The sequence below is a fragment of the Sminthopsis crassicaudata genome, chromosome 1 (assembly GCF_048593235.1).
Source record: "Sminthopsis crassicaudata isolate SCR6 chromosome 1, ASM4859323v1, whole genome shotgun sequence".
NCBI lineage: Eukaryota > Metazoa > Chordata > Mammalia > Dasyuromorphia > Dasyuridae > Sminthopsis > Sminthopsis crassicaudata.
The window spans coordinates 390,696,253-390,721,569 of NC_133617.1; the positions used below are offsets into that span (position 1 = coordinate 390,696,253).

General features: G+C 40.3%; 1 protein-coding gene across 1 annotated transcript in view; it reads right to left on the minus strand.

Annotated features, from left to right (window-relative positions):
- The window catches only part of CACNA1H (calcium voltage-gated channel subunit alpha1 H), a 383,111-nt gene that overhangs the window by 9,606 nt on the left and 348,188 nt on the right, over window positions 1-25,317 (minus strand). The window contains 8 exon segments of the mRNA XM_074279700.1: window positions 3,221-3,398; window positions 3,880-4,221; window positions 5,130-5,251; window positions 9,244-9,322; window positions 12,564-12,634; window positions 13,565-13,698; window positions 15,248-15,357; window positions 20,726-20,877. Coding sequence (XP_074135801.1) covers window positions 3,221-3,398; window positions 3,880-4,221; window positions 5,130-5,251; window positions 9,244-9,322; window positions 12,564-12,634; window positions 13,565-13,698; window positions 15,248-15,357; window positions 20,726-20,877 — 1,188 coding nt within the window.

A 25,317-nucleotide genomic window follows, 5' to 3' on the forward strand; every position in this document is an offset into this window, starting at 1 on the left:
TTGGTACAGACTCTTGTCATCCCAAACCTTGACTATTGTAATAGATTTATGGTTGACCTCCCTTCTTCTGCATCGCAATCTAGGTGACTAGATAATTTCTTGTTCTCTCTCCCTAACCTTTTTGTCTTTGGGCCATAGATTTTTTTTCTAAAGCCATATGAGTTCCGATTTGATTTCCTACATTAAGATGTCTATTTTGCTCAATCTGGATATGGATACCTAAGGCCATAGGAGTTAATATATCTTGGTTTTTTGATTGTGTGTTGATTATGAACTTGTGAGTTTATCTTACTGTTCATCTCCCTTCCTTGTAGCAAAATTGTATGGTATCTAGCTTGATAGATCTTCATATATACATGTCTATATAAATAGACACATTTTGTTTGTATACACAGGTTAAATATGGATACACATGCTATATATGCATACATGTGTATGTTCTTGTGTATATACATACTATATATATCAAGAATGAGTATGTTTGTGTATGAGAAAGAAAAAGGAGAAAAGGAGGGAGAGAGGGACAGAGGGAAGGGAGGGGGATAGGGAAAGAGAGAAGGAGAAAGAGAGAGAGACTTTTATTTTTTAATCTTTCCTTTTCAATGGATTTATAAAACTTAGGGTGAATAGTTCTTAAAAAAAACTCTTATTATATGTACTCCATTTTTGGCTAAGAACCTCTCATTTTTATATTTTAATCCATACTTCAGAGAACTAAATTCCATTCTCAGGCACCAACTTTTTAACCAATTCTTCACCTGCTCTTATGAAATCTTAGTCTTCAATTGGCAACAGTGGCAAACACAGCCCTGGGGCCCTAAGTTTGTTATGTAGGACTTCATAACTAGCATCAATGCTTCTTTTATTCACTGTGTCCAAATAGATAACAGTCGTCAGAAGTGGGCATCAGTCATTACATCTGAAAATCCTGAGGGGGATCTCTGTTTATATCTTAGATACATACTCAAAGAGATGCAGACTTCAGTCTTTTTTGTTATTAGTTAGATGGACAATCAATCCATCTCTTCCTCCTTTTTTCCTCTGACCTAAACAGATGCTTCCTTTCTTGATTATGGCACTCATGGAGCTCATCCCTTGGAGGACAAGCATCGACTTCGTCCTCAGGGAGCTTCAGTTTCTTCCAATTTGTATCATGCCCATTATCTATTGTTGTTCAGTTGTCTGATTCTTTATGACCCCATTTGTTTTTTTCTTGGCAAAAATACTAGAATGATCTGCCATTACTTTCTCTAGATTATTTTATAGATGAGGAAATTTAGGCAAACAGAATTAAATGAGTTGCCTAGAGTCACAGAACTTACTAGCTGTCTCTGAGACAAGATTTGAACTCAGAGAGATGAATATTCCTTCTTGATTTCAGGATCATCATATTATCTACTACATCATCTAGCTGCCCAAAATAAAGAAAATAATCAGCACTGCTGAATTTATGGTGAGGTATGAGGTTTGCAGAGTGTTTTCTTCACAGTCTGACTGTGAAATGAGTAGTGTGTGTGTGTGTGTGTGTGTGTGTGTGTGTGTGTGTGTTTCAATTATGTCCAACTTACCATAATGGCGTTTTCATAGCAAAGACACTGGAGTTGTTTGCCATTTCCTTCTCCAGCTCATTTTACAGATGAGAAAACTGAACCAAACAGAGCTAAATGAATTGCCTATGGTCACAAAGTTGGTAAATGTCTGAGGCTGGGTTTGAACTCAAGAAGATGAGGCATTCTATCCATTGCTATCAAGTTAGGTCAGCACCATACCTGCATTTATAGTTCTAGAGAATTGCCTAAGATCACACAGCCCATAATTACCAGAGATAGGACCTAAATCCAAGTCTTACCATTCTTTTTTTTAAATAAAAAGATGAAATTTAATAGGGATAAATGTAAAGTCATTCCTGTGAGGTTAAATAAAAACATCCCTGTTTCCCAAGTATATGAAGGAGGAAGCATGACTGTTTAGCAGTTAATTATCCTGGGAATAATGAAAAGAAGAAACAGCAATATATGCAGTTTTCTAAGTCACTATGCAGCAGCAGGTCCTTATGTCCCCTTGAGTGGCCCCATTTCTATGAAGTTCATCCCCCTGTTGTAGGCTCTGAACCTCAACTAGCTTCATGGACAGATTCCATTAGCAGTCAGCTAGACAATATACTCCTAACAACTGCCTGAGCTGTCCTGGGCTCTCTCCTACTGACTGACTATAACCAAAAGCTCTGCCACCCTTTCAGCCATCAGGGATAGCCATGAGTCTAGGTGTGCTGCTCACACACTCCCACCACTGTACAGTCATGACTCCCTCTTTCATTTAGGAGGCTATCAAATGACAGGGCACAGAATATTCATGAAAAGCTATTAGGAGTCTTTCTCCAGAGAATAGGCAAGTTTTTATGGTGTTTTGGAGCCAGACACTTGTTCATTGGAGCAAGCACACCTGGAGGGTAGTACCTGTGCCTCTTCCTGCTAGGATGAGGATGTAAGGGAGGAATTATGTGTTTGTGAACATGCATGTTCACATGTGGGAAAGATGCCAGCACCTGCACTAATGTGCTTCCCTCCCCCTGACTTCTACAACCTCATAAGAGCAGGACATAGACAATGGACTCATGGGATGGATATTTTGGGGCAAATATTGGCTTTAGTCTTGGAGCTTCCATGGAAGCTCTTACCATTCTGGCTCGAGTGGCTGCTTAGAGTGTGTGGACCTGGAACTCAGCTCTTCCACTAATTTCTTGTGTTATATGGGCAGGAAACTTTCAATAGACCTCAGTTTCTCTTTTAGAATGAAGAGAAAAACTCCTACTTTGTTCACCTTCTTTCCAAGGTTATTGCAAAAAGATGCAAAAATACTTTATAAACTGGAAAACCTTATGACTAGGGAACAAACTTGTGCCACATAAAGGAGGAACCTTAAAGATGATCTAATCTTATTCTTTCACTTTTTACAGAGGGGACACTGAAATTTAATGAAAGTATGGGACTTGACCTGTCTCACATTTAGCAGAGCAGGGATCAGATCTTCCCAAGCCAAATGTAGTTCTTTCCATCATTCCCTTCCCTCCTTCCTTTTCTTCCTGATCTGACCATCCCTTCCTGGTCTCCCATCCCAACAAGGCCGATGACTAGTCTCACTGATCAGGCCCTCCTTGACCTGCTGGGAGTGATAGTGTTGCTGGTAGTGGGTGAGATATTGGTCAGTCCTCTCCCCATACCTGTTGGGGTTTTTGCTGGGTATGTCTCCATCTCCACTTCTTGCAGGGTGTTTGGGGCTGTGGCTGGCACCACAGGTCGGAACATATAGCTGTCATTAGGTAGGGAGTGCATCCTGGACACAGCAACCTTGTGCACCATAAGGAGGTTTTGGGACTCCCTGGAAGACCCAGCTCCTTCCTGTAGAGACACAAGTTAGTGGGCTCCTGAATCATTCCAGCCTTACATCTTGGGCCTCTCCTCCAGTTTTAAACTCTGGGTCTGGGCATGTGAAGACCCATGAAGCTCCATGACATCTAAATGTCCTGAGTCACATGGGACTGGACCTTACCAGAAGCAGATCAAGCTTAGAGATTATAGTAAATCTGAACTTTTTGTGTGTGTTCTGGACTACTTTTAGCAGGAAGCCAGTAGATTCATTTTCAGAAGAATGTTTTTAAGTGCATAAACCAAAATATGTAGGATTACAAAGGAAACCAATTATATTGAAATAAAGAAATAATTTCAATTCAAATCCAAGTTTACAGACCCAGGTTAAGAATACTTGGTCTATGGGGTTGAATAGGAGGTTGCAAGGAAAGGCCCCCTATCCAGAAAGAAGTCTGGCTGTGCTGATGTGAAGAAGCAGGGAGGTAATCCAGATGTAACTAGCTGTGCTTACCAGGACTTGCTGCTTCGAAGACAGAGTGGACTCAGGGCTCCCAGTCCGGCGACTCCCTCTGGGGGGCCGGCCGTCTGGGCCAGGGGGCGGCCCTGGGCCTCGGGCCATGGCAGCAGGAGCTGTACTGCTCTGTGCCATCTCCAACTCAATTTCAGCGTCCATCTCAGCATCTTCCCGGGCCTCCTTGTTACTCTCCTCCAGGTGTTTCATCAGCACAGCCACCACCACGTTGACCAGCACAAACTGGGCAACCAGGACGAAGGTGACGAAGTAGACGGGAGAGATGATGGGCAGGTAGCTCAGGCAGTGCTTGTCCTCTCGGGCACACTCCCGTAGCGTGTCCTAACCACAGAGACAAGCCTGGGATGGCACCCAAGCCACCCTTCCCCTGCCCTGCAGGCTGGCCTGGGTTAGAGGCAATACTTCTGCTGGCCCTAGATGCTCACTTATTTTTAACCAAGTATCCCGGGGAGTTAAAACAGATAAATCCTGCCTCAGATTTACACTGAAAGTCCTTTATCCATTGCTCTCCAAACAGCTATCCAAATTTACCCTCTCCTCCTAATGCCCATCCACCCCCTTTCATTCAGCTAAACTGGGTTCTTCATGGCCTTCCTCCCCACCCGTACCCAGTGCTCAATCCCCGCTCCTTTACTCATGCTATGCTCATTCCTGGAATATTTTCATTACCATCTTTTCCAAGGCTACCCAAGCAATCAAGGGTGACATTTCTGAACTCCTCAAGGACTGCAAAATACTTTACACATGCTATTTCATTTGATGAAATCCTTACTCAAAGGGGTAGGAGTTATTACCCCCACTTTATAGATGAGAAAACTGAGGGTGAGAGTGACTTACCCAAGTTCACACAGTCATATCAGAGACAGGATACAAAGTTATATATTCCTGACTCCAAATCCAGTGTTTTATCCATTATACCCCCTACCTGCTTTGGGAAGCTTTCTCTGGCCACTTGACCTTACTCAGAAGTCTTTCCACCCCTGAATCAGATTTTCATCGATCCTTGTAAAGACCATTTTACCCAATTCTCTTTTTATTGTGAGCACTAGGAAGGTAGAACTTGGGTCCTGGTCTGCCTTCCTCTGAGGGTAGGGCAGAGTCTGGAGTTTTGTCCCCTCCCTTCTTTCCTAGGAAGATTGGGGGTGGAAGTGAGGAAGAAGCATCAGCAGTTGGCCACTGTGTTGCCTGGGCATGTTGGTTGTGGGCACTTTGGGGCACCAGGGAGATACCTTCATGATTCCGTTCCAGTTGTCCCCCGTGGACACCCTGAAGAGGGTGAGGAAGGCCATGCCGAAGTTGGTGAAGGTAGCGTGTCTGCTCAGGCCCTCACATGGGTTATCTTCACTGCAATCTAGGAAGCAAGAAGAGACCCACCGGTCTGGTCAGACAGCCCAGGACTCTGCTAGGAGATAATTCACTCCTGGTTTTTCTTTCTTGAAGGAAGGAAGAACCCTCCCAAGGACCTCGTCCTGATCAATGAGTACATACAATTGTGGAGAATGAACAAACAAGTGATGGTACAGCAGAATTAAAGTCAGGACAACTGGGCTCAAATCTTGACTCTTATTGTGCAAATCTTAATGCTTTTAGTTTCAGTTCCTTATCTGTAAAATGGGATGATAATATTTAGGAGCACAATATCATCGAGTTGGGATGTCAAGAAAGGGATCATACAACAGACCATAGATCTAGTGATGGAAGGAACCTCAGAGATCATTAAATCCAACTCTTTCATTTTTCAGATCAGGAAACAGAGGCAGTAAGTTTCTGAGGTGGTATTTGAATCCAGATCTCCTTTGCATTTGCATTATCTGTTTCACAAGACTTTTGGAAGGAAAGAGTTTCATAAACCTTTGCACAGAAAAAAAAAAAAAAAAAAGCTAAAGAAATGTATTATTTATCCGTAAAGTTAAATCCATTACCTGCCTAATAGGACTGCTATCTAAATCTTACTCACTCTGTGGCTGAACGCAAAAGATTTGTATAATAAATGAATGAATGAATGAATTTGTTTAGTGACCTTGTACAGGAAGGGAAGGCCAAGGCAATGAGTCCCTGGATGTCTGGCCTTGTTTTCTGGCTATCAGCAGCTCTTGATACAGTGAGTCTTATTTAATGTCCCACCCTGGACTTTGTATTACAGATGGGATGGGTGTAGGAGGCTTTGTGGCCCGGGGCAGCCCTTGGAGCCCCAACCCCAAGGAGAGTCCTATAGCCCAGTAATAGCTGGGCACCTAAACCTCAGCCTTCCATCTTCAAAATGGGCTCAGACTCTGCAGCTCTTCTCCTGTTACTGTACCCTAAGGGTTATTTTAGGAGAAGTTGGTGTCCTCATATGAATCTCACAGATCCAAGAGAGGCTCCAATCATTTCCAGCTTTCTAATAACAAACTGGGGATCTGACTCCCAGATATTTTCTTACATCCATCTTGGTTTTCTTTTATGTCTTCATGCCTCTTGATTCACTAAGTTTTTTTCCCATCCCTGTGAAGTCAAACATCCTGTGGGTCTTTCAAATACCCCTTTTCAAATTTACTACTGAGTAATAGCCACTGTTTACCTACTTCCTGCCCCAATCTGTGCCTACTTTCAAGAGCTTCCTCCCCATAAAACGTCTAATCATATTCTCACCAAAGCCCCATAAGGGAGGCAGAGCAGGATAGGGATTGATATACCCATTTTGTAGATGAGAATACTGAGGCCAAAATAAGTGATCTGTTTTTGTTTTGTGTTTTGTTTTTTGCTGAGGCAATTGGGGTTAAGTGATTTGCCCAGTATCACACAGCTAGGAAGTATTAAGTGTCTGAGGCTAGATTTGAACTCAGGTCCTCCTGACTTCAGGACTGGTACTCTATCCACTGTGGCACCTAGCTGCCCTGAGTGATCTGTTTTTTAAGGTCAATTAGTGATTTCTCTCTTAGACACTTTATCTTGCTTGTGAAATGCAAATTAACACTGGGTAGAGAGAGATCTATTCACCCAAAATATATCACAGGGTTTAGATCTAGAAGAGGTTGTGTGGCTTATTGGGTCCAACCAGCTTCTTCATTCATGAGGAAACTGGGGCCCAGAGAGGAGAAAAATTTTGCCAAGATCACACAGCTCCTAAGCAGCTGATAGAATTCAAGCCAAGGTCCTCTAATGCCAAATTCAGTTCTTTTTCCATTAGACCATATTAATAGAGGGCCACCTATAAATGGCATCTGAATTTGAACCCATTTTCTGTTCATGAGGTTAGTTCTATTTTATATAATGGGGAAGGAGGCACTTCGGTGCACATAAGTCTTGGCAGGATAGGGATCAGGGATGAAGATGCTACTTGACATGGAGAAGCCCACTCTTTTTTTTTTTTTTTTTTTTTTGGCAAGACATTTCAAAGACTGTTAGAAATTAGGCTAATGAAAATTAGGTAATGTAAAAGAAAGAGCTTTGCATTTAGCATTGGAAAACATCCTACCCTAGGTCCTTATTGATCATTTCCATGAGCATGAAATAGTTTTCCTGTCAATAAAATGAGAGGGGAAGCCATACAGTGCTACAGAGAAGTAGGACTATTATGGGCCCTTACAGAAGGATACTTTGAGGGAGGCTTTATGATCAGTTTTATGGAATCAGTCTAGCTTGTTCTCAATTGTCTAGAGTACTGACACAGATAATCCAAAATCTTGGATAATCCCCAAGCTATTATCTATTTAATGTAATGTCTATGTAATAGAATTTCTTTTTCTTCCCAGTTTTTGGGGTTTCTATAATGGTGTATTTTCCTTCATTCATCCCATACCCAATGGAGGCAGGAACAGAGGGCTCTGGTTGTTCTGGAGTTCCCCAGAGAGTTGGAACTTTTATCTTTGGTAATATGGGCAGTGATGGCAGTGGTTCCCTAGGAGACCCTATTTCATTAGAAGAGCTTCTTTCCAAAGAGTCCTAGTTCTGGCCTCCCTGCCTCCCCCCCACCCCCAGTATGTGACCTTGAGAAAAATCACTTTCTCCGTTCTCCCATGTGTATGATAAGGATTATCTCTCTTGTCCAAAACTGCTCAGATAAAGTGCTTTATGGGAATGAGTCCCATAGGCATGAAGAAAAAGCATGATGACCCCTAGCATGAACTTTGGAAGCCTGGGTACCCAACTGAAGGAGCCTTGTCTGAGGGGCAGAAAGATCAGGGTTTTTCTTTCCTTATTTGGTAGATAACCAGATATGCCATGTGGCCAGGAAACCCCATGAGATTAAGAGAAGGAGGAAATCATCTGCTGATGGATGGGACCAGAGGACATATGGAGGATGTAAGCCCCAGATAGCTCACAGTTCCAGGGACATGCTCTGATATTTGATGATTAATTTAATGTTAGAATTCCCTAGGGAACTATACAGATGTGTATTCCTGGGGCAGCATATATGCAGGAGCCTCTGCATAGTAAATATGGGTGATTACATGTGCATACTTCTGACAAATGAAGCATTCATGTGCATGCATGGGCATAAGCACCTGCAAGTAAACACATCATGTTCATTCATATTCATTGTATGAAGCCAAATTCCTTGTTTGTGTACTGATGCTGAGGGAAGATGGCGTGATAGAAAGAGTAAGAAGGTTTAGTATCAGAGAATCTGAATTCATAACTCAGCTCTGCTACTTAAAATCCGTATGATCTTAGTGATGCAGTAGATAGATTGTTGGGATTCAGTTTCAGTAAGATCCAAGTCTCAAGCCTTCTTCATATTCCTATTTGCTGTGTAAATTGGAGCAGTCTCAGTTTCCTCATTTGTAAAATGAGGATAATAATAGTCCTACTCTCATAGGGATGTTTGTAGGGATCAAGTGAGATAACATTTGTAAAGCACTTTACAAATTAGATTGTTGTTCTGCTATGTTCTTTCAAGACAAAGGATGAAACCATAATAGTTTTTTAATAAGAACACCAGGGGGCATCAGGCGCTCTGGGAAACCCAGCTCTTCTCATTCCTTATGTGATTCTGGGAAAAGTCCCTTCCCCTGCCTGAGCCTTGGTATCCCCATGAGGCAAATAAAGGAGGTTAAATTAAAATTTGACATCATAGACAAACAAATTTAGGGCTATGGATCTTTGATAATGATGAAAGCTATGTGTGTATATGTGTTCTCACAGAAATGGTGCTGGAGATAGTAGGTATGAGAAGGGAAGAGATTGAAAGTAAGGATGGCGGCCATTATCCATTCCATTTTCTGAGCCCAAATGTCTTCTTTTACCCATAGTAAAATAAGTGGGGGCAGGGATTCTGGGCTCTGGGGGATGGGATCCATTGACTTGGAGAGGAGGTGCCAGGCTACTGGCTTAGAGACACAGACCTTGGCTGCTACTTACCCAGCTTTCCAAACAACTCCACTCCCAGGGCAGCATAGATAAAAAACAGGAGCATGAAAAGCAGGCCAAGGTTCCCTACCTACATGAGAAGAAAGTAGAACAGGGGTCAGGCAGGCGGGCATCATGCCCTGGTGTTTCTCATGCACAGCCTCCACACACGCCACACCACGCCTCTGGGTGTGCCCCAGCCCACCCGGGACCCTGCAGGCTCAGGAAGGCAGGATTCTCCCACGGGGGTCATCCACACACAGACTGGCTGTATCCCACATGCTTCTTACCCCTTGTCACACGCCAGTGTCGAGGCAGCCTGGGAGAGCCCGAGCCTCTTCCCATACATCCCCTATGCCATGCATACTTCACAGAACCAGGACCTACAGCAGCAGATGTGCTGGCACTGCCCATGGCCGATACCCATGCACGAGCTCAAAGGTAGCCTTCAAGGCTTGGCTCCTCCAGGAAGCCTCTCCTGAGCCCCTCAGTTTCTCCATTCTCCCTCTCTTAATTCTCCTGTTTTTATTTATGGTTATATATTGTATCCCTCAGTAAAATGTGAGCTTTTTGTTTTTGTTTCAGGACCCAGCATAGTGACTTGTGCAGAATAGATACTGAGTAACGTTTGTGAAACTGAATCAAATCCGTGGGTTTATCCTTAACCAGCTTATCCTCGACAGATTCATTCAGAAAGGATCTAGTTACCTTGTATCAATGCTTTGGAAAAGGCCTATTATTAAAAGTTATTTCTAACTGTGGTGGCCATACAGGTGCAGCCTGCAGGTTTGGGTAGAACTGGTTTTTCCAGACACTATTCTCTGTATTGCTTGGTCCCCTAAAGACCAGAGTAGGAAATTCATTGGAGCCCTTGCAAGTATTTTTTTTTTTTTTGGTCTATGTGCATTTACCATCAGTGGCTTCTGCTACTCCTCGAAATCTAGAACTGGACTAGCTCACCTGGGCATTGTGAAAAGGAAGCCCCGCATCCTGGCTACTCTCTGGGCTTGCTGTGTTCTTCTGGTTTCCTCATACTGGAGTTTCCTTTTCTCAGTTTCCCATTTTCCCAATGTCCCCATTGGTCAGATTCTCTCTAGGGACTTCCAAAGGACACTGCTGGGCCCTGGGGCTAACTGGGAATGAGGTACTACATTTAGTTGTTAAAATTTATTGGAAATTCTAGGAACATGCAGGGCTTTTTTGTTGAGTGGGAGATAATATTAGAGAGCAGTGAGTATAGCTTAGGAAAGTTTTTCTCCATAGCCTTATTTCGCTGATGTTTGGCTGGGAAACTGTTAATCATATGGAGAGGAATTTAACCTAGGGATCCTTAACCGTTTTGCATCCTAGATTCCTTTGGCAGCCTGATGAAAACCTTGAATTCTTTCTCAGAATAATGTTTTGTTTTTTGCCTAAATTTTTAATTGGAAAGTATGCTAAATTTCAGAGTTCATGAATACAAATATGTATTTTTTCCTTACCACATTCATGGACTCCCTAAAATCTGTCAGTGGAAAAGCCTTAGATTAAGAACACTTTCAGCACCAGCTGGTAGAACTATTTCCTTTTTTCAGTGACTTGCCTGCTCTTCATTCCTATCCCTGCCTATAGCCCACAGATTATTAGGGAGATCACACAAGTGTGGGGCAATGGGCCATCATCCTCATGTTGGTCATAAGTCCATGTCTAACCAAGTATGAGTATTTGATGGTAATTAACTTGGATTCTGTGAAATTTTTTTTAGGAGATCAATGAATTTGAGTGGGAAAAACTTTGCATCTTCTTTTCTTTTTTTTTAATTATAGCTTTTTATTTACAAGATATATACATGGGTAATTTTTCAGCATTGACAATTGACAAACCTTTTGTTCTAATTTTTCCCCTCCTTCCCCCAACCCTGTCCCCCAAATGGCAGGTTGACCAATACATGTTAAATATGTTAAAGTATAAGTTAAATACAATATATGTATACTTGTCCATACAATTGTTTTGCTGAACAAAAAGAATCGGACTTTGAAATAGTGTACAATTAACCTGTGAAGGAAATAAAAAATGCAGGCGGACCAAAATAGAGGGATTGGGAATTCTATGTAGTGGTTCATAGTCACCTCCCAGATGCATCTTTATTTTCATTAACCTCTAATTTAGATTCAGCATTTCCTTAATTTATGAATTAAAAAATTTGACAAAAAGTCTATTGGAAAGGAAACACAAAAAGTCACGTAACCCTAGTGGCCCTTATTACTGGCTTTCATCTGTTAGATGGGAATCTTAAAACATCTTTTCCATCACTAATTGCTCTGTGCAAATCTCACTTCTCAAATCAGAACGTGATTTTCTGAGTGACCCTTCTTTTTCATCTTCAAACTGTGAAATTTTTAATTTAAGGGAGCAACCTGGTCAACCCTTTGAGGGAGGCAGAAAGAGTTAAAAGACTTGAATTCAAATATTAGTTCTTCCAATTGCTAAATATGTTACAGAGACAAGTCCATCAACACCCCTGGGCTTTGGTTTCTTTATCTTTAAAATGAGGGGATTGGTCTAGATCCAAGCTTCTTAACCATTTTGTGTGTCATGGGCTCCTTTGAAGTTTTGAAGTTTGATGAAGCCCATGGATTCATTATCATAATGAAAAATAATTGAAGGAAATGCTAAATTTCAGTTAGGAATGAGTGAAAATAAATATATAATTTTTCCTGTTATGTTTACAGAATCCCTAAGATCCGTTCATAGATCCCTTGCTTATAGTGAGCTCCAGGTTGAGAACCTTTAGCATAGATTATTTATAAGGAACCTTCTAGCTCTAAAACCAGGTTCAAGAATCCCAGTCTGTTTCTCACACAGCCAAACCACACACAGGGTTGACATATGAGAGGATTAATAAATAATTGTTGAATGAATGTTTTAGGTAGATGGATGGACACATGGATGATCCCAGTGGCTCAGGTAAAGTTGGCACTGGACTTTTGAGTAGCACCTGGGATCAGAATGGTGTATTCTAGATCCTGAAGATTAGTAAGGAATTGGAAAAAAGGCCATCTTCAATAGATGGGACCCTACCCTAGTTCTAGAGATCTCCTTCCACCACCCTAGGGTATAATCACTTCATTATTGGCATTTATTTTGTGACTCTAACCCAAATCTGTGATGTTTGGTATAGATTGGTTCCCTTACTCCATGTCCTGTGGAAGTTAAAATCTATGCCTCTGTCAGAGACCCATTGCCTCTTCATAACTTTTTTCTCTACTGAGTCCACAACTCTAAGTTACAGGCAGTCCTCTGACCAGTGGGATGAGTTGACCAGGGCATAGAGACAGAGTCCTAGGACCTACCTGGGGTAATGCCTGAACCACAGTGTCCAGTAGGGCCCGCATCCCAGTGGCCATTTTCAGAAGCTTCAGTACTAGGAGAGAAACCAAAGGTTGAGCATAGATTTACAGAGTAGAAAGTCAGCCACCCTAGGGAAATCTGGGTCAGGTCAGAGTCTGAAGGAAGGGGAAATTGAAGAGGGGCGGCAGAATGGTGGGCCGGTAAGAATGTTGCATTCAGTCAGAAGCCCTAGGTTTTAGTGCTGCAACTGTTATAATTCACTGTGTGGATTACTTAAACTCTTTAGGCCTGAATTTCTTCACTGGGATCATGGGGATGGTAAAACCTGTTTACTTCATTGATGGGATTGTTGGCAGTGAGAAAAAGAAACAAGACAACTGGGGCTATAGAAAAGAGCCCTGTTCCAGGTGCCTAGAATCCTGGGTTTTAATCTCAATTCTAATACTGATTTGGTTCCTGCTCTTGAATGTGTAATTTTTTCTTAGCCTCATTTAGTGAAAAAATAAATGATGTTCTGTTCATGTTCTCTGATAATTTTGCAAATTACATTTTAACCTCTTTGAGGACTTTTAGATTCATGAAGGCAGGGGCTATGTTTTATCCACATCCTGGATCTTCCCTAACGCCTAGCATACAGATACTTTATGAATGTTGAATTCAACTATTCTCTCATTTTATCCTAACGATACCTTCCATTTTATATGAAAGAAACTGGGGACCCTGAGAGAGGAGGTGACCTAGAGCCACGCAGCGAGTGAGTAAGTATATAGTAATCCATATCAAGAACTTAGGTCTTATAGTCCCTGTTTAGGGAGTCTCCTGAAAAATTCTGCCTTTGCTAGAATAGGCTTATTAATAGAATTCGTCTCTCTTCTCCATCAATCTCAGCATGGCACTTTTCCCCACCACCACCCCTTCTTCTCCCACCTCCCAGTAAAGAACAGCTCAATTGTGGTGGGTTATCTAGTGGCAGACAACATTCTGGGCCCCAGATAGTACCTACCTCGAGCAATGCGGAGCACACGCATGATTCGGATGATGGTAGGGTTAATGGGTAAAGCTGCATTCATCTCGATTTCCTCCAGGGTGATGCCCATGATGGACAGAAGCACTATGGCCAAGTCGAGTTGATTCCACCTGAGCAAAGGAGTGCCTGGAGTTCATTGCGTCCCTTAACTCTCAATCTTCTCTCAATCTATCTCTCTCCTTTTCCCAAGAGGAAATAAGGTTTTGGGAACTTCCTGACTTTGTTTCATATCACCCAAACTCTTTTGGGGAAAAAGCTCAAAGTTTTAAAGCTAAAAAGGCCTTAGTCTTACAGAAGGGGAAACTGAGACCCAGTGAAGAAAATTGATTTTGCCCAGGTTATCAAAAGATTTGGGATGGAGATTGCACTAGAAATCTTCTCTAGATTCTCAAGCCAGAGTTTTCCCCACTGTAACACAGCATAGAATTCCCTGCTATCAAAGCAATCAAATGGCTTTCCATGAAGTCACTGGCTCCCATAATTTTTATCTCATCATTTCCTGTGCAAGGATCCACTGTTTATAGAAGAAAGTTCATATCTCTTACCTTTTATCTTCTAGTTTAGTGGGATTCCCACTATTCTACCACCACCTCTCCTTTCCTTCATCCTCACCTTTATCTTCTTCCTCTCCCCAGCCCCCCCATACAAATATGCACCCCACCTAGCCTCATTCCCATTTCAGAGCCTTCCTTCAGCCTCTTGCCCCACTTTGAATGCCTTTCCTTCTTCTTTCACCCTATCAAAGTCTCAGGCTGTCATGCAGAGACCGGGTCCTCTAGGAAGCTATTTGTGACCACTAGAGGTCGCACTGATCTCTCCTGCTTCACATCTTTCATTAGCACTTATAGTTACTGAGTATGGACTACTCCTGATCTGTTCAAATCAAGATTTTCAGGATATACATCTTGTCTTTCCTCAGTCTGTGGCTTTATTCCCAGTAACTATGTCCTGAACCTTTCTCTGTCTTTCACCAGAACTGTGTTCCCTGAATACAACCCTGGGTCTGTTTTTCTTGTTTCCCCCATTGTTCATCTGGATTGATCAATCAATCAAACAATAAATATTTGTTAAATATTTACTGCAATATGATGCATTGTGCTAAGCCCTGGGGATATGAAGAAAAGCAAAAATAGTCTTTGGCTCCAAGGGCAGCATGGCAAAATGGATGGAGCATTGGACTTAAGAAGATCTGAGTTTGAATTCTGTCTCAAATACTTATTCACATTTTGGATAAAACACTCTTGCACCATACAGGTACTTTTTAAGCCTCAGTTTTTTTATCTATAAAATGAGCATGTTGGATTTGATCTCTAAGATTCCTTCCAACTCCAAATCTATGATTCTTGGAGTTCACATCCTAATAATTAGAGACAACCTGGAAGTGAATGAGTTCATATAAGGTAAGTACAGGGTAGTGGGCTAGAAACCTTAGAGGGGGAGACTCTGGATGTTGGAGAGATTGGAAAGACAATTCCCTATGCTGACCTTAGTAATGACTATATTTGAGTTCATTTTTTTCAAACTTTGCAGTTATAAAGTAGTTTGTCTTTAACCTTTTATCCTTTCTTCCCTATCCCATTCCCACTTTGGGGAAATAATCCTCTCTCTTCCTTCTTCAGACTAGGCTCCCTTCATCCCCACTTTCTCCTCATTACACACCTGTCCTTGAAGAATCGACGGAACCCAAAGGCCACTAGTTTCAACATAGCCTCAAAGACGAAGACGATGGTGAAGACATAGTTGCAGTACTTCAGGGCTTCATCCAGGGACTGAAAAGAAGCTCAGTGGTTAGTTCAGCTCCCCTGACAAAATGAGACACTGTAACTTGCTAAGAGGTCATCTCAGGCCTCTTCTGTCATTCACTTGCCAGGGCTGTACAAGAAGGGATTTCTGTTCACTAGAAGGTTGGACTATGTGACCTCTGAAATCTTTTCTTAAGGATTTCAGATGTTAATTATGTGATTTAGTTCAATTAGTTTTATTGAAGATGAAACTTACTCCCAGAGACATGATTTGCCCAGTATGTGGTCAGTGAGTTGGGGAGAGGCAGACAGTGACTAATGAGCTCTTATAAGATTATAGGATCCCATGGCCCTTTCTTCCTATGGCCAGATGCCATTATATGTACACATTAAAACTTCTTTTCTTAAATTGAAATTTTTACATAGCTGATAAACATAAGAAAACCACAAAATATACTTCTTGAAAACATAAGTAATACAATACAAAAGGCAGTTTTTCCAAAACTGGGAATGGACTCATTGGAGGTGGGGTAGGAAGGGGACTTGACTTTCAGTGTCGATTCATGATTTTATGGTCTTTTACCATTTCACACAAGTAGCCCTATGTTTCACTTATTTTCTATGTGCTAAAAGGATGGAAGGCTGGATACTTTAGCAAGACCATATCAAGTTATCCTGAGTTGCAATAATGTCCCCTTCATCAAAATGGTTGCAGTCAATGTACATGCTGTTCTTCTGGTTCTGGTTTTTTCCCCTTTGCATTACTTCATATAGATCTTTTCACAGTCCTTGGATTCTTTTTATTTTCATTCTTATGGTGAAATAACATCTCACTACATTCATATTCCATTCTTCAGTTATTTCCTCATCTGTGGTATATTCTATTTCCAACCTTTGCTACTACATATAGTCCTACTATAAATGCTATTTGTGTCAATAGGTCTTTCCTTCCTGTTCATATCTTCCTTGAGGTATATACCTAATATTTATATCATTGGGTCACACAGTAGGAGTAATTTTATTATTTTTATTTTATAATCCTATGTTGGTTTCAAACTCATGGTTCTACCAATAATGAGTTAGCATTTCTTCCCGTCCCCCTCCCCCCACCACAACCCAACCAATACTGATAATTTTCATCTAGTAGTATCTTTGCCAATTTGCAAAGTATAAAGTAATAATAGAGAGTCGTTTCAATTTGCATTTTTCCATGCATATTAATAATTTTGAATAATTTCCCAGATGGTAGTTGATTATGTTTCTTCTTTTGAAAATTGTTTATTTATGCCCACTTATATATTGAAGGATGGCACTTAATCTTATAGATTTATGTAAACTCCCTGTAGATTATAGATGTCAGACTTAGCTTGTTCATAGCTTATTTTTATTTCATGTTTATTTCCCAGTATATCTTTTTTCCCCCTAGGCACACACCCCTTGATATAAGGAGTGGAAAAGCGAGATACAAAAATAGTTCAGTAAAGCCAACCATCGTTATCAGCCAAGTTGGCTGTTCTATGCCAGGTTCTATATTTGCATTCTTCCAACTTCTGCAAAGGAAGAAGGGAGGTAGATTCTCATCTCTCTTCTTTGTGGCTTAGTTTAGTCATTTAGATTTTTCACCATTCACTTTGATTTCCATTTATATTGTTGTCATTTTTATGTTGTTTTCCTGGTTACTTCAGTTTGTATCAGTTTATATAAATCTTCTCATGCTTATTATTATTTATCATATTTACCATTTCTTATGCCATAATAATTCATACACCACAAACCATTCATACCACAATTTGCTTAGGCATTTCCCCAATTAATAGGTCTCTACTTTGTTTCTAGTTTTGTGTACTACAAAAAGTATAGGTGTCAGATTTTAAAAAATCAAATATAATACAACAATTTCCCACATCCTATATCTTTTCTTCTGGCAGCAGTGTTTTAACTGGTGAACATTTTATTTTAAATATTTCAAAAATGTGTAAATCAATCATCAAACATTTATTGAACACTCACTACATGCCAGACTCTGATCTATAATCTGGGAATACAAAGAAAGGCAAGATCAGTTTCTGCCATGAAGAAGCTTATAATGGGAGAGGCATATAAAGAAACAGATACACAGGAGATGCAGAATAGGTAAAAGGTAATCTTAGGAATTATTTTGTCTTTTATAATTTCTTTTCTGTTTGGCTAAAACTTTTTTCAACTTCCTCATTTGTAAAATGGGGATATTAATAGTATCTACCTTGCAAGGTTGCTGTTTTGTTGAGTTATTTGTAGAAAGTGCTTAGTGCAGGGCCTGAAACATATTAGGCATTATATAATGCTTATTTTCTTCCCTTCCTTTCCTGTTAAAAGTTTTCACAGCTCCAGCTAGGGTCCTACAAGCTTTCAATGCTCCCAAAATGCAACAATCCAGGGATGGGTATGTTCACTGCCCTCCTGTTCTGAGTTCTACAAATTTCTGATTCAGGTTTGGGTTTTTCAACTTGTTCCTAATTGGGAGTTTCAGTAGACTACTGCTAGGCTCAGTCACTATTATCCCACTGGTATGTTAAGAATAATTGAATTCTTATGTCTCTTTTTTGCTCTCAGATGCTGAGTTCTGCTTCTGGAATCAGAGCCAAACAACAATCATTTGCTTCTTGAACTTATTCCTTGCTCACTACACAGCTAGAACCAAAGTTTATGATTGCTCCTCTCTACCCTGGATCTGTGACATAGTAATGGGTAGTGGTTGACAGAGCTTCCAGATGGCATTCATTCCTGTACCTAGTGCTTGTTCAGGGATTGCTTTCTGTCCCAATGTTTCTGCCCTGCTGCTCATCTGGAGGAGGAGCAAAATAGCTGTATCTATTCACAAATGTGTTAGAAATTGTTTTCCATAACCTTTTGTTTATTTCTGTGCAGATTAAATCTTTTATTATTGTTCAATGTCTGGGTCTTTTAGCATGGTTAATTAGAGAATTTCTTAATTTGAATTAATTTAGAAAGCTTCCAGTTTTTAATATGGAGAGAGGCAACTGAGCCAAGGTAGATAGATTGTCATCCTACTAACTTAAGTCTGAAGAGGAGCTATAGGGTATAGGTACCTATGTGTTATGCTTTATTTTCTACAACCAGGTGTTTTGGGCAAAGTCCCTTCTTTTATTGAAAATAATTTATGTATTAATGGAGACTATTTTTAAAAAATAACTAGCACAATTCATTTATACTTCCATCTGGTTCAGTATTTTTTCCTTATTGAATTTCATTTATAGCTTTCTCATTTTCTCTTTTTAAGATATAGAGGTTTCAGGTCTCAATTTCTTTTCCATTAAATAGAATACTTTATATTATATGTATTCATCCATGTCATTAAAATGCTCAGTTCTGTTTGCACAGAACTTAATATATTGATTTCTGGTTATTTTCTTTTTTGTATCTCCATTTGCTATGATATTCTACTGTATAATTTAAGATAATTGGTCTTCCTTTCTCTTTTTTTACTCATTAGCTAACACTTTGTCAGTTTTATTGGTATTTTAAAAATATGCTTCTGGTTTATTAAAGTCAATTTAATTTCCATTTTTGATTCTATTTGAGCTTTAAATCTCCAAATTTCCTCCTTTGTGCTTTTTTTTGGGGGGGGGGGGATTATTAATTTGTTGAATTTCTAATAAACAAGTGCTAAGTTCATTAATTCTCTTTTGTTAATGTAAGCGGATAGAAATTGCCTCTAATGACTGCTTTAGCTGTATCTCAGAAATAATGGTATGCTATTTACTGTTATCACTAATTTTGATGTAATATTTATAGTTTTTCACACTTATTGTTCATTCAAAATTTGGTGTATTGTTTTTTAGTCTCTGTATCTTTAGGTTTGTTAGTTTCATTCATGTTTCTTTTATTGCTTGCTATTTTTACTGGGCTGCAGTCTGTAAAAGATGTTTAAATTTTATGCCTTTATTCACTTTATTTCATGTTTCTTGTTTATTTAGGAGGGCTTTAGAACATGATAGATTTTTGTGAAAGCAACATGGTTGCTCCTCCAATGAGCACATTAAAATCATATTTAATGATTTTTATATAGGTCTTTCAATTAAGTTTTTCTGACATTGTCCCCAATCTGATTTTTTTTTCTTATTTAACTTTGTTAGATTTATCAAGTTCTTAAACTATAACATCTTCATGTTAACTGTTAATTATTTTCATGTTTACTTACTGTCTGCATCTTTCATATTTCAGTTGGTTTTTCCTTAAATACTTAGTTGCTATATCAAATATATATATAGTCAATATATTTATTATTACTATTATTATATTTGTATATTCCTTTGTTTTACAAAATGCTTTACATTTTATATTATCTCATTTGATTCTCACCATCTTGTAATATAGGCATTATTTTTAGCTTACATTACAGATGAACCAAGTAAAGCTGAAGAGACTAAGTCACTTGTCAAAGGTTACATAATAAGCATATGGGGCAAGATATGAACTCAAGTCTTCCTGACTGCAAGAGCAACATTCTATCAGATATGCCAACTAGCCATCTTGATATTATTTATAATATGTTATAACTTCAAGCATTAAATGGTTTTACTATTTGTTTTCTGTTATCTGTTTTAGCTTTTGTCTTATCTGAAATTACAACTGCAATTTCTGTTTTTTTTTAATCAACTGATTCATAATATATTTAATCCAAAAAATACATCATAAGTTTACAAATAGCCCTATTTCTGTTGTGTTTTCTGGAGGTTATATATTGTTGAGCTGTGTTTTCAAATCTAGTCTTCAACTCTTTTTTTTTCCCTTGTAAGTATGCTAAAGCCATTTACATTCAGGCTTATGATTATTAAGTCTTCTCTCCATAATATCCTGGTGTAGTACAGTTAGTGCTGTTCTACCTTGCCTCTTTTTGGAAGGGCTTCATTGGGTATATCTGGAAGGTTTTTGGTCTCCAAAGGGCTCCAGGACACCACTTGGGGCTAGGAGGAAGAAGGTGCTATTGAGTCAGCCAGACAGTGAGATCTAAACTGGATTTAGGGAATTCTGGTCCATTATAGGAATATCTTCCTTCCACACATTACAGCTTCCATGACTACTCTGGCCTATGATGATCTCCTAGAATTTGCACCCCTCCCTGGTGCATGGTTTGGTCTCCTCAGTCAGAACATGGCCTATCTGAGTACAGAGCCCAGGTCTGTCTCTCTCACAGAGCCAAGGCTGTTAAGTGGGGCTAGGTCTACTTCTTATCTCCCTCAGAACAGCTCAACAACATCTGAGACAAAGGGAACAGGGGAGGTAAGGAAATTCTGTTACAATGGGATGGAAATGGAGATCTTGGAAGGCAGCAGAGGCCCTTTAAGTCATCAGCCTGTTGCTCTCAGGTTCTTGATTAAGTCCTGATCCTTACCTTGGGCTGGTTATAATGTTCCATAGACATGGTGATCACATTGATCCCGATGATGAAGGTAATGAACAGGTCCAAGTAATGGCTAGTGCACAGGCTGTGGATTGATCTCCGGGTAGGTGAATAGTCAGCATAGTATGGCCTGCGCTGGGCTTCTGTGGAAAGGAAAGGGAATGCATAGGGGCTGGTGAGTGTGCTGGAGACCAGCCATGGCAGAGCAGGGATGGGATATAGCCACTGACGTTTCCTTCCTGCCCTTTTCCCATGGCTCCCGATTGGGGAATCGGGGCTTGAAATCTATCCTCCAGGAGGCAGATCGGGAACATTTGAGTGTCCTGGACTGGGTCACGCTCCATGCAATGCTTGCCCATCCAGCACCACCAGCTCCCAAACTCCCTGTCCCAATGCTTAGAAGTGCCCGATCCCATGCCCAGGAAGCTTCTGGGAACACATTTCCAGATACAGTGACTAGAGGATCCTGTGAAGACAGCCTTTTCCTGGGGATTTCTGAGCCGTCCAGGGACCGGCCTGCATTGGAAAGTGCAGAAATATAAGGAAAAGGACCAGAGGAAAGAACCGAAGGGGCAAGTATTGGAATGAGACAAAATAAAGAACCAAATGTTTCCACACATCTGGCCTGCATGGGGTAGCACAGGAAGAAAATTACTAAAATATTAGCTGTGTCAGCTTTCTAACTGAAGGATGCATTTGGGTCAAATGTGTATCCTAATAGTGCCTTTGGAAATGGCTTTTTTTTTTTTTAAACTGTATATCCCTTGTTCAATCATTTAATTTTTGTCTGACTCTTTATTACCCCATTTAGGGTTTTCTTGGCAAAGATAATGGAATAGTTTGCCATTTGTTTCTCCAGGTCTTTTTACAGAAGAGGAAACTGTAACAGGATTAAGTGACTTACCCAGAATTACACAGCTAACAAGTGTCTAAGGTTTCATTTGAATTCAAGTCTTCTTGATTCCAGGTTCAGCATTATATCCACTGTGCCACCTAGCATAGTATGTAGAGGATAATATAGTATCCTTACATACTGAGTAATATCTATAAGGACAAGCAGCCCTCTGTGTAGTCAGCTTTCAGTTATCCAAGTCTCCTCTGTAGAGATTATCTAGACCTGAAAATTCTTTTCCACCTTCCTATTCAGTGCTTTCTGCTCAAGAGGGAAGTGTGGTCCCAGAGAAAGAAGGAGTAAATTGGAGCCAGGCAAAATGTGAAAGTCTAGTTCAAATGGATGTTTGGATTCAATGATATCCTGTGGTGTTTGTACGTCTCACTAATACAGATAATTGAGAGATGGTATCTTTGACCTACTATGATTGGCATTTATAGGATCATGTGATTATTGATTTAGAATTGAAAGGGACTTCAAAATCACTACCCAGCTAGTAGGGATAGTTAGATGGCATAGTGAATAGAGTGCAAGACTTGAAGGACTCATCTTCTTGAGTCAAATTTGGCTTCAGACACTTAGTAGCTATGTGACTCCATTTGCCTCAGTTTTCTGTACAATGACCTGGAGAATCAAATGGCAAATCACTCAATTATCTTTGTCAAGAAAACTCCAAAAGGGGTCATAAAGAGTCAGACATGACTGAATACAACTGAACAATAACAATAACCCAGCTAGTAGGTAATAGAATCATAATAGTAAAGTTTCAGCAAATGCTATTTCCCTCATTTTACAAATGAAGAATTGGAAACCTAGGTTGGTTAAATGATTTATTTAGGGCCACACAAGCAGCGTATTGAACCCAGGAACTCTGAGAAAATCCAATGTTTTTTCTCCACTGTCTCCACTATGTAATCTATGGTCAATGCCAAGAAACCTACGTGTTGTTCAGTTGTGCCCAGAAAAAGGACATGTGGGGAGACTGGGAGCCAGTGCTTGCTTATTCAATAGGTCAGAAGTATAATTCTAGGTCTACCCTAAACAACAGTTTTGGTTTCATCAAAAGAGTTTGGTTAGATTTCAAAGTTGAGAATCGAAAAAGTGATTTATCATCCAGGTGGCCTACTATATAGAGCGCTGGACTATGTAAGATCTGAGTTTGAATTCTGCATCAGATACTTACTAGAGAGTCACTTAACATCTCTTTGTCTCAATTATCTCAGTTGTAAAATGAGGTGAATAATAGCACCTATTTATTGGGAAAGCAATAAAATTTTAAAGACATATATAAATATTTTATTGTGAAATTCAGGGGGATATGGGGATTAGGTAGAAATATTGTGGTGTTGGAGCAGATCTTCTTAACTTGGGACCCATGGTGGATTTCAGGGGATCAGGGAACTTGAATAGGGAAAAAAATATTTTATCTATCTTCACTAACTTCTAAATGAAACTGAACATTTTCTTCAATTATAAGTGTGGACAATAAAACAGTCTTCTGAGAAGGGCAGAGTTCATAGACATTACCAGACTTCCCAAAGAGGTCTCTGACATAAAAAGTCAAGCTCTTTCATATTAAAAGTGAGGGATGGGGAATAGGGAAGTTCGGTCTTCTTTTTAGCTGTGGGTGGAGATAAGGGAGAACTTTCTAAGTAGATGAATAACAAACACAAATCCTTCATTCAGAGGTCTCTTTTCAGACTTAAGGTGAGCCTAGGATTGAGGAACTGGCAAAGTCCACTAGTTTGAAGGTTAACAAAATGTTTATAAGTATTCTCACATTGAGTGAATACAATAATCTTTTGAAGGAGAAAGAATTTTTTAAAATCTCCATTTTACAGATAAGGAAACTGATGGTTAGTAAAGTCATGTGACTTGTCCAGAGTAACATAGCTAGTAAGAGTCTGAAGTGGGAACCTAAGTCCAATAGTCCTTCCACTGTGTCATTTTCCTCCTTGGGAAATGACTTCCCCAGAGTCACACAGCCAGCAAGTATGATAGTTAAGCTTTGAATTCTAGAAGATATCACTCAAGAAGGGGAGAGGACATTAGTATAGCCTCTTAGGGCACGGCTGAGCTGGGCAGTGGTATGATAAGGAAACTGCAATTTGGAAACCCCAAGAAAGTCAGAGGGAAACATTTGATGGTCACAAGGCACTCATGTACCATGGTCACACCAGGGCATCATCACACACATGCGGCATGCATAGCATGCTGGCAGGGGCTGAGTGGGAAGGGAGAGCTTATGCAGAGGTTATGGTGGGAAGGGAGATTGCTGGTTTGGAGCCACGATTCTGGTTTTCTGATTCATGCATTAGCCAATTGCTGTGGATAAAAAGCCAAATGTCTTTATCCTTAATCCAAGGACACTTGGTACAGCAAAAGGGCTTAGTCTAGAGAATATAGCAGAGAATAGGAGCTTTGGGATTCTACACTAGACCAATTCAAGAACTCCCCATCAAGCACGGCCTCTAAGACAGAGAAAGACACCTGGTACTTAATGCTGCACATGCCACTTAGGACCCTGATGAGCATGCAGAAAGACCCCAGTAGCTGAGCAGAAGGTGGGATATGAGAGATAATGCTAGGAGAGCAGAATAGGTGTGAGTTTAGGGAAGCAGGCAGAGGGAAGTGATCAAGCACGTCCTCAGTGATGCTAGGAGGCCAAAAATTGAAGGCAGGGGTAGCCTCTTCTTGTCTCTGCCCTAGCCTTCGCATCGTGAGTCAATATTACCACAAAACTCACTTTTCTGTCTTCACCCAGGCCTGAGTAGAATGGAAGTTCTTCCCTAGCTCAAGACCCAACTTCATAGTACGAATGCCTGTCAGCTGACTGACTAAGCTCTCAGTGGCAGCTAGAGCTGTGCTGAGGTAGACAGGGCTGGGGAGAAGCTAGAGAGGAGAAGCTAATGGACTTCCCCTCTACATCTTCCTTGGATTTCTTGTTTCCCCTTCCACATTTTAATCCTTTTCTAACAGCCCTGGCTGGTGGCTCTCCTTGGAGCCTCCCTTCTCCAGAGGTTCTTTTCTCCTGCCCTACTTTGAGTGAAGAAGGGTCAGGGAAACTCATGGCTTCCTCTCAGAAACAATGGCCCCTCTGGCCTAATAGCACCAGCTGAGCTGCTCCGATATTTGCCTCTTTAGAGAATGCTAGAAAGCAAAGGAGGCAGAAAGGTGAGTGCCCTATGAGGCCAATGAAATACCTGTGTTAGGGAGAATGCCTGGAAAACAATGGAAATGGTTTTTAGCTTTCAAAAGGAAATACAGTTGTTCTAAAAATCATTCTATCACTCTATCTATCAATCTATAGAGAACACAAATAATCTTTCAACTCTCTTCATTCTTCACAGCTTCCAACCTCTTCTCAAAAGTTTCCTACTCACCCATATTAAGCTGTTGTTCTCTTGACTTTCTGCAATATGACACAATTTGACACTTACTGCATATTGTCCTATATTATACTCTAAATCACTCTCTCCCAACTGAGAACTTCTCAAGGCCAGTGTCTCTCAATCCTCTCCCTCACTTTCTCATACTCCCTATTTGTGAAATCTCTGAGAACAAAGCATTCATCTTCCATTCTCTCTTCCCCAGAGAATAAACTCTTTGAGTACAATGCTCTGGGTTTGTTACTTCTCTTCCTAGTCCAGATTGAGAGCTCTCTTAGAGCAGGGCATGGGACCCTTTGGTT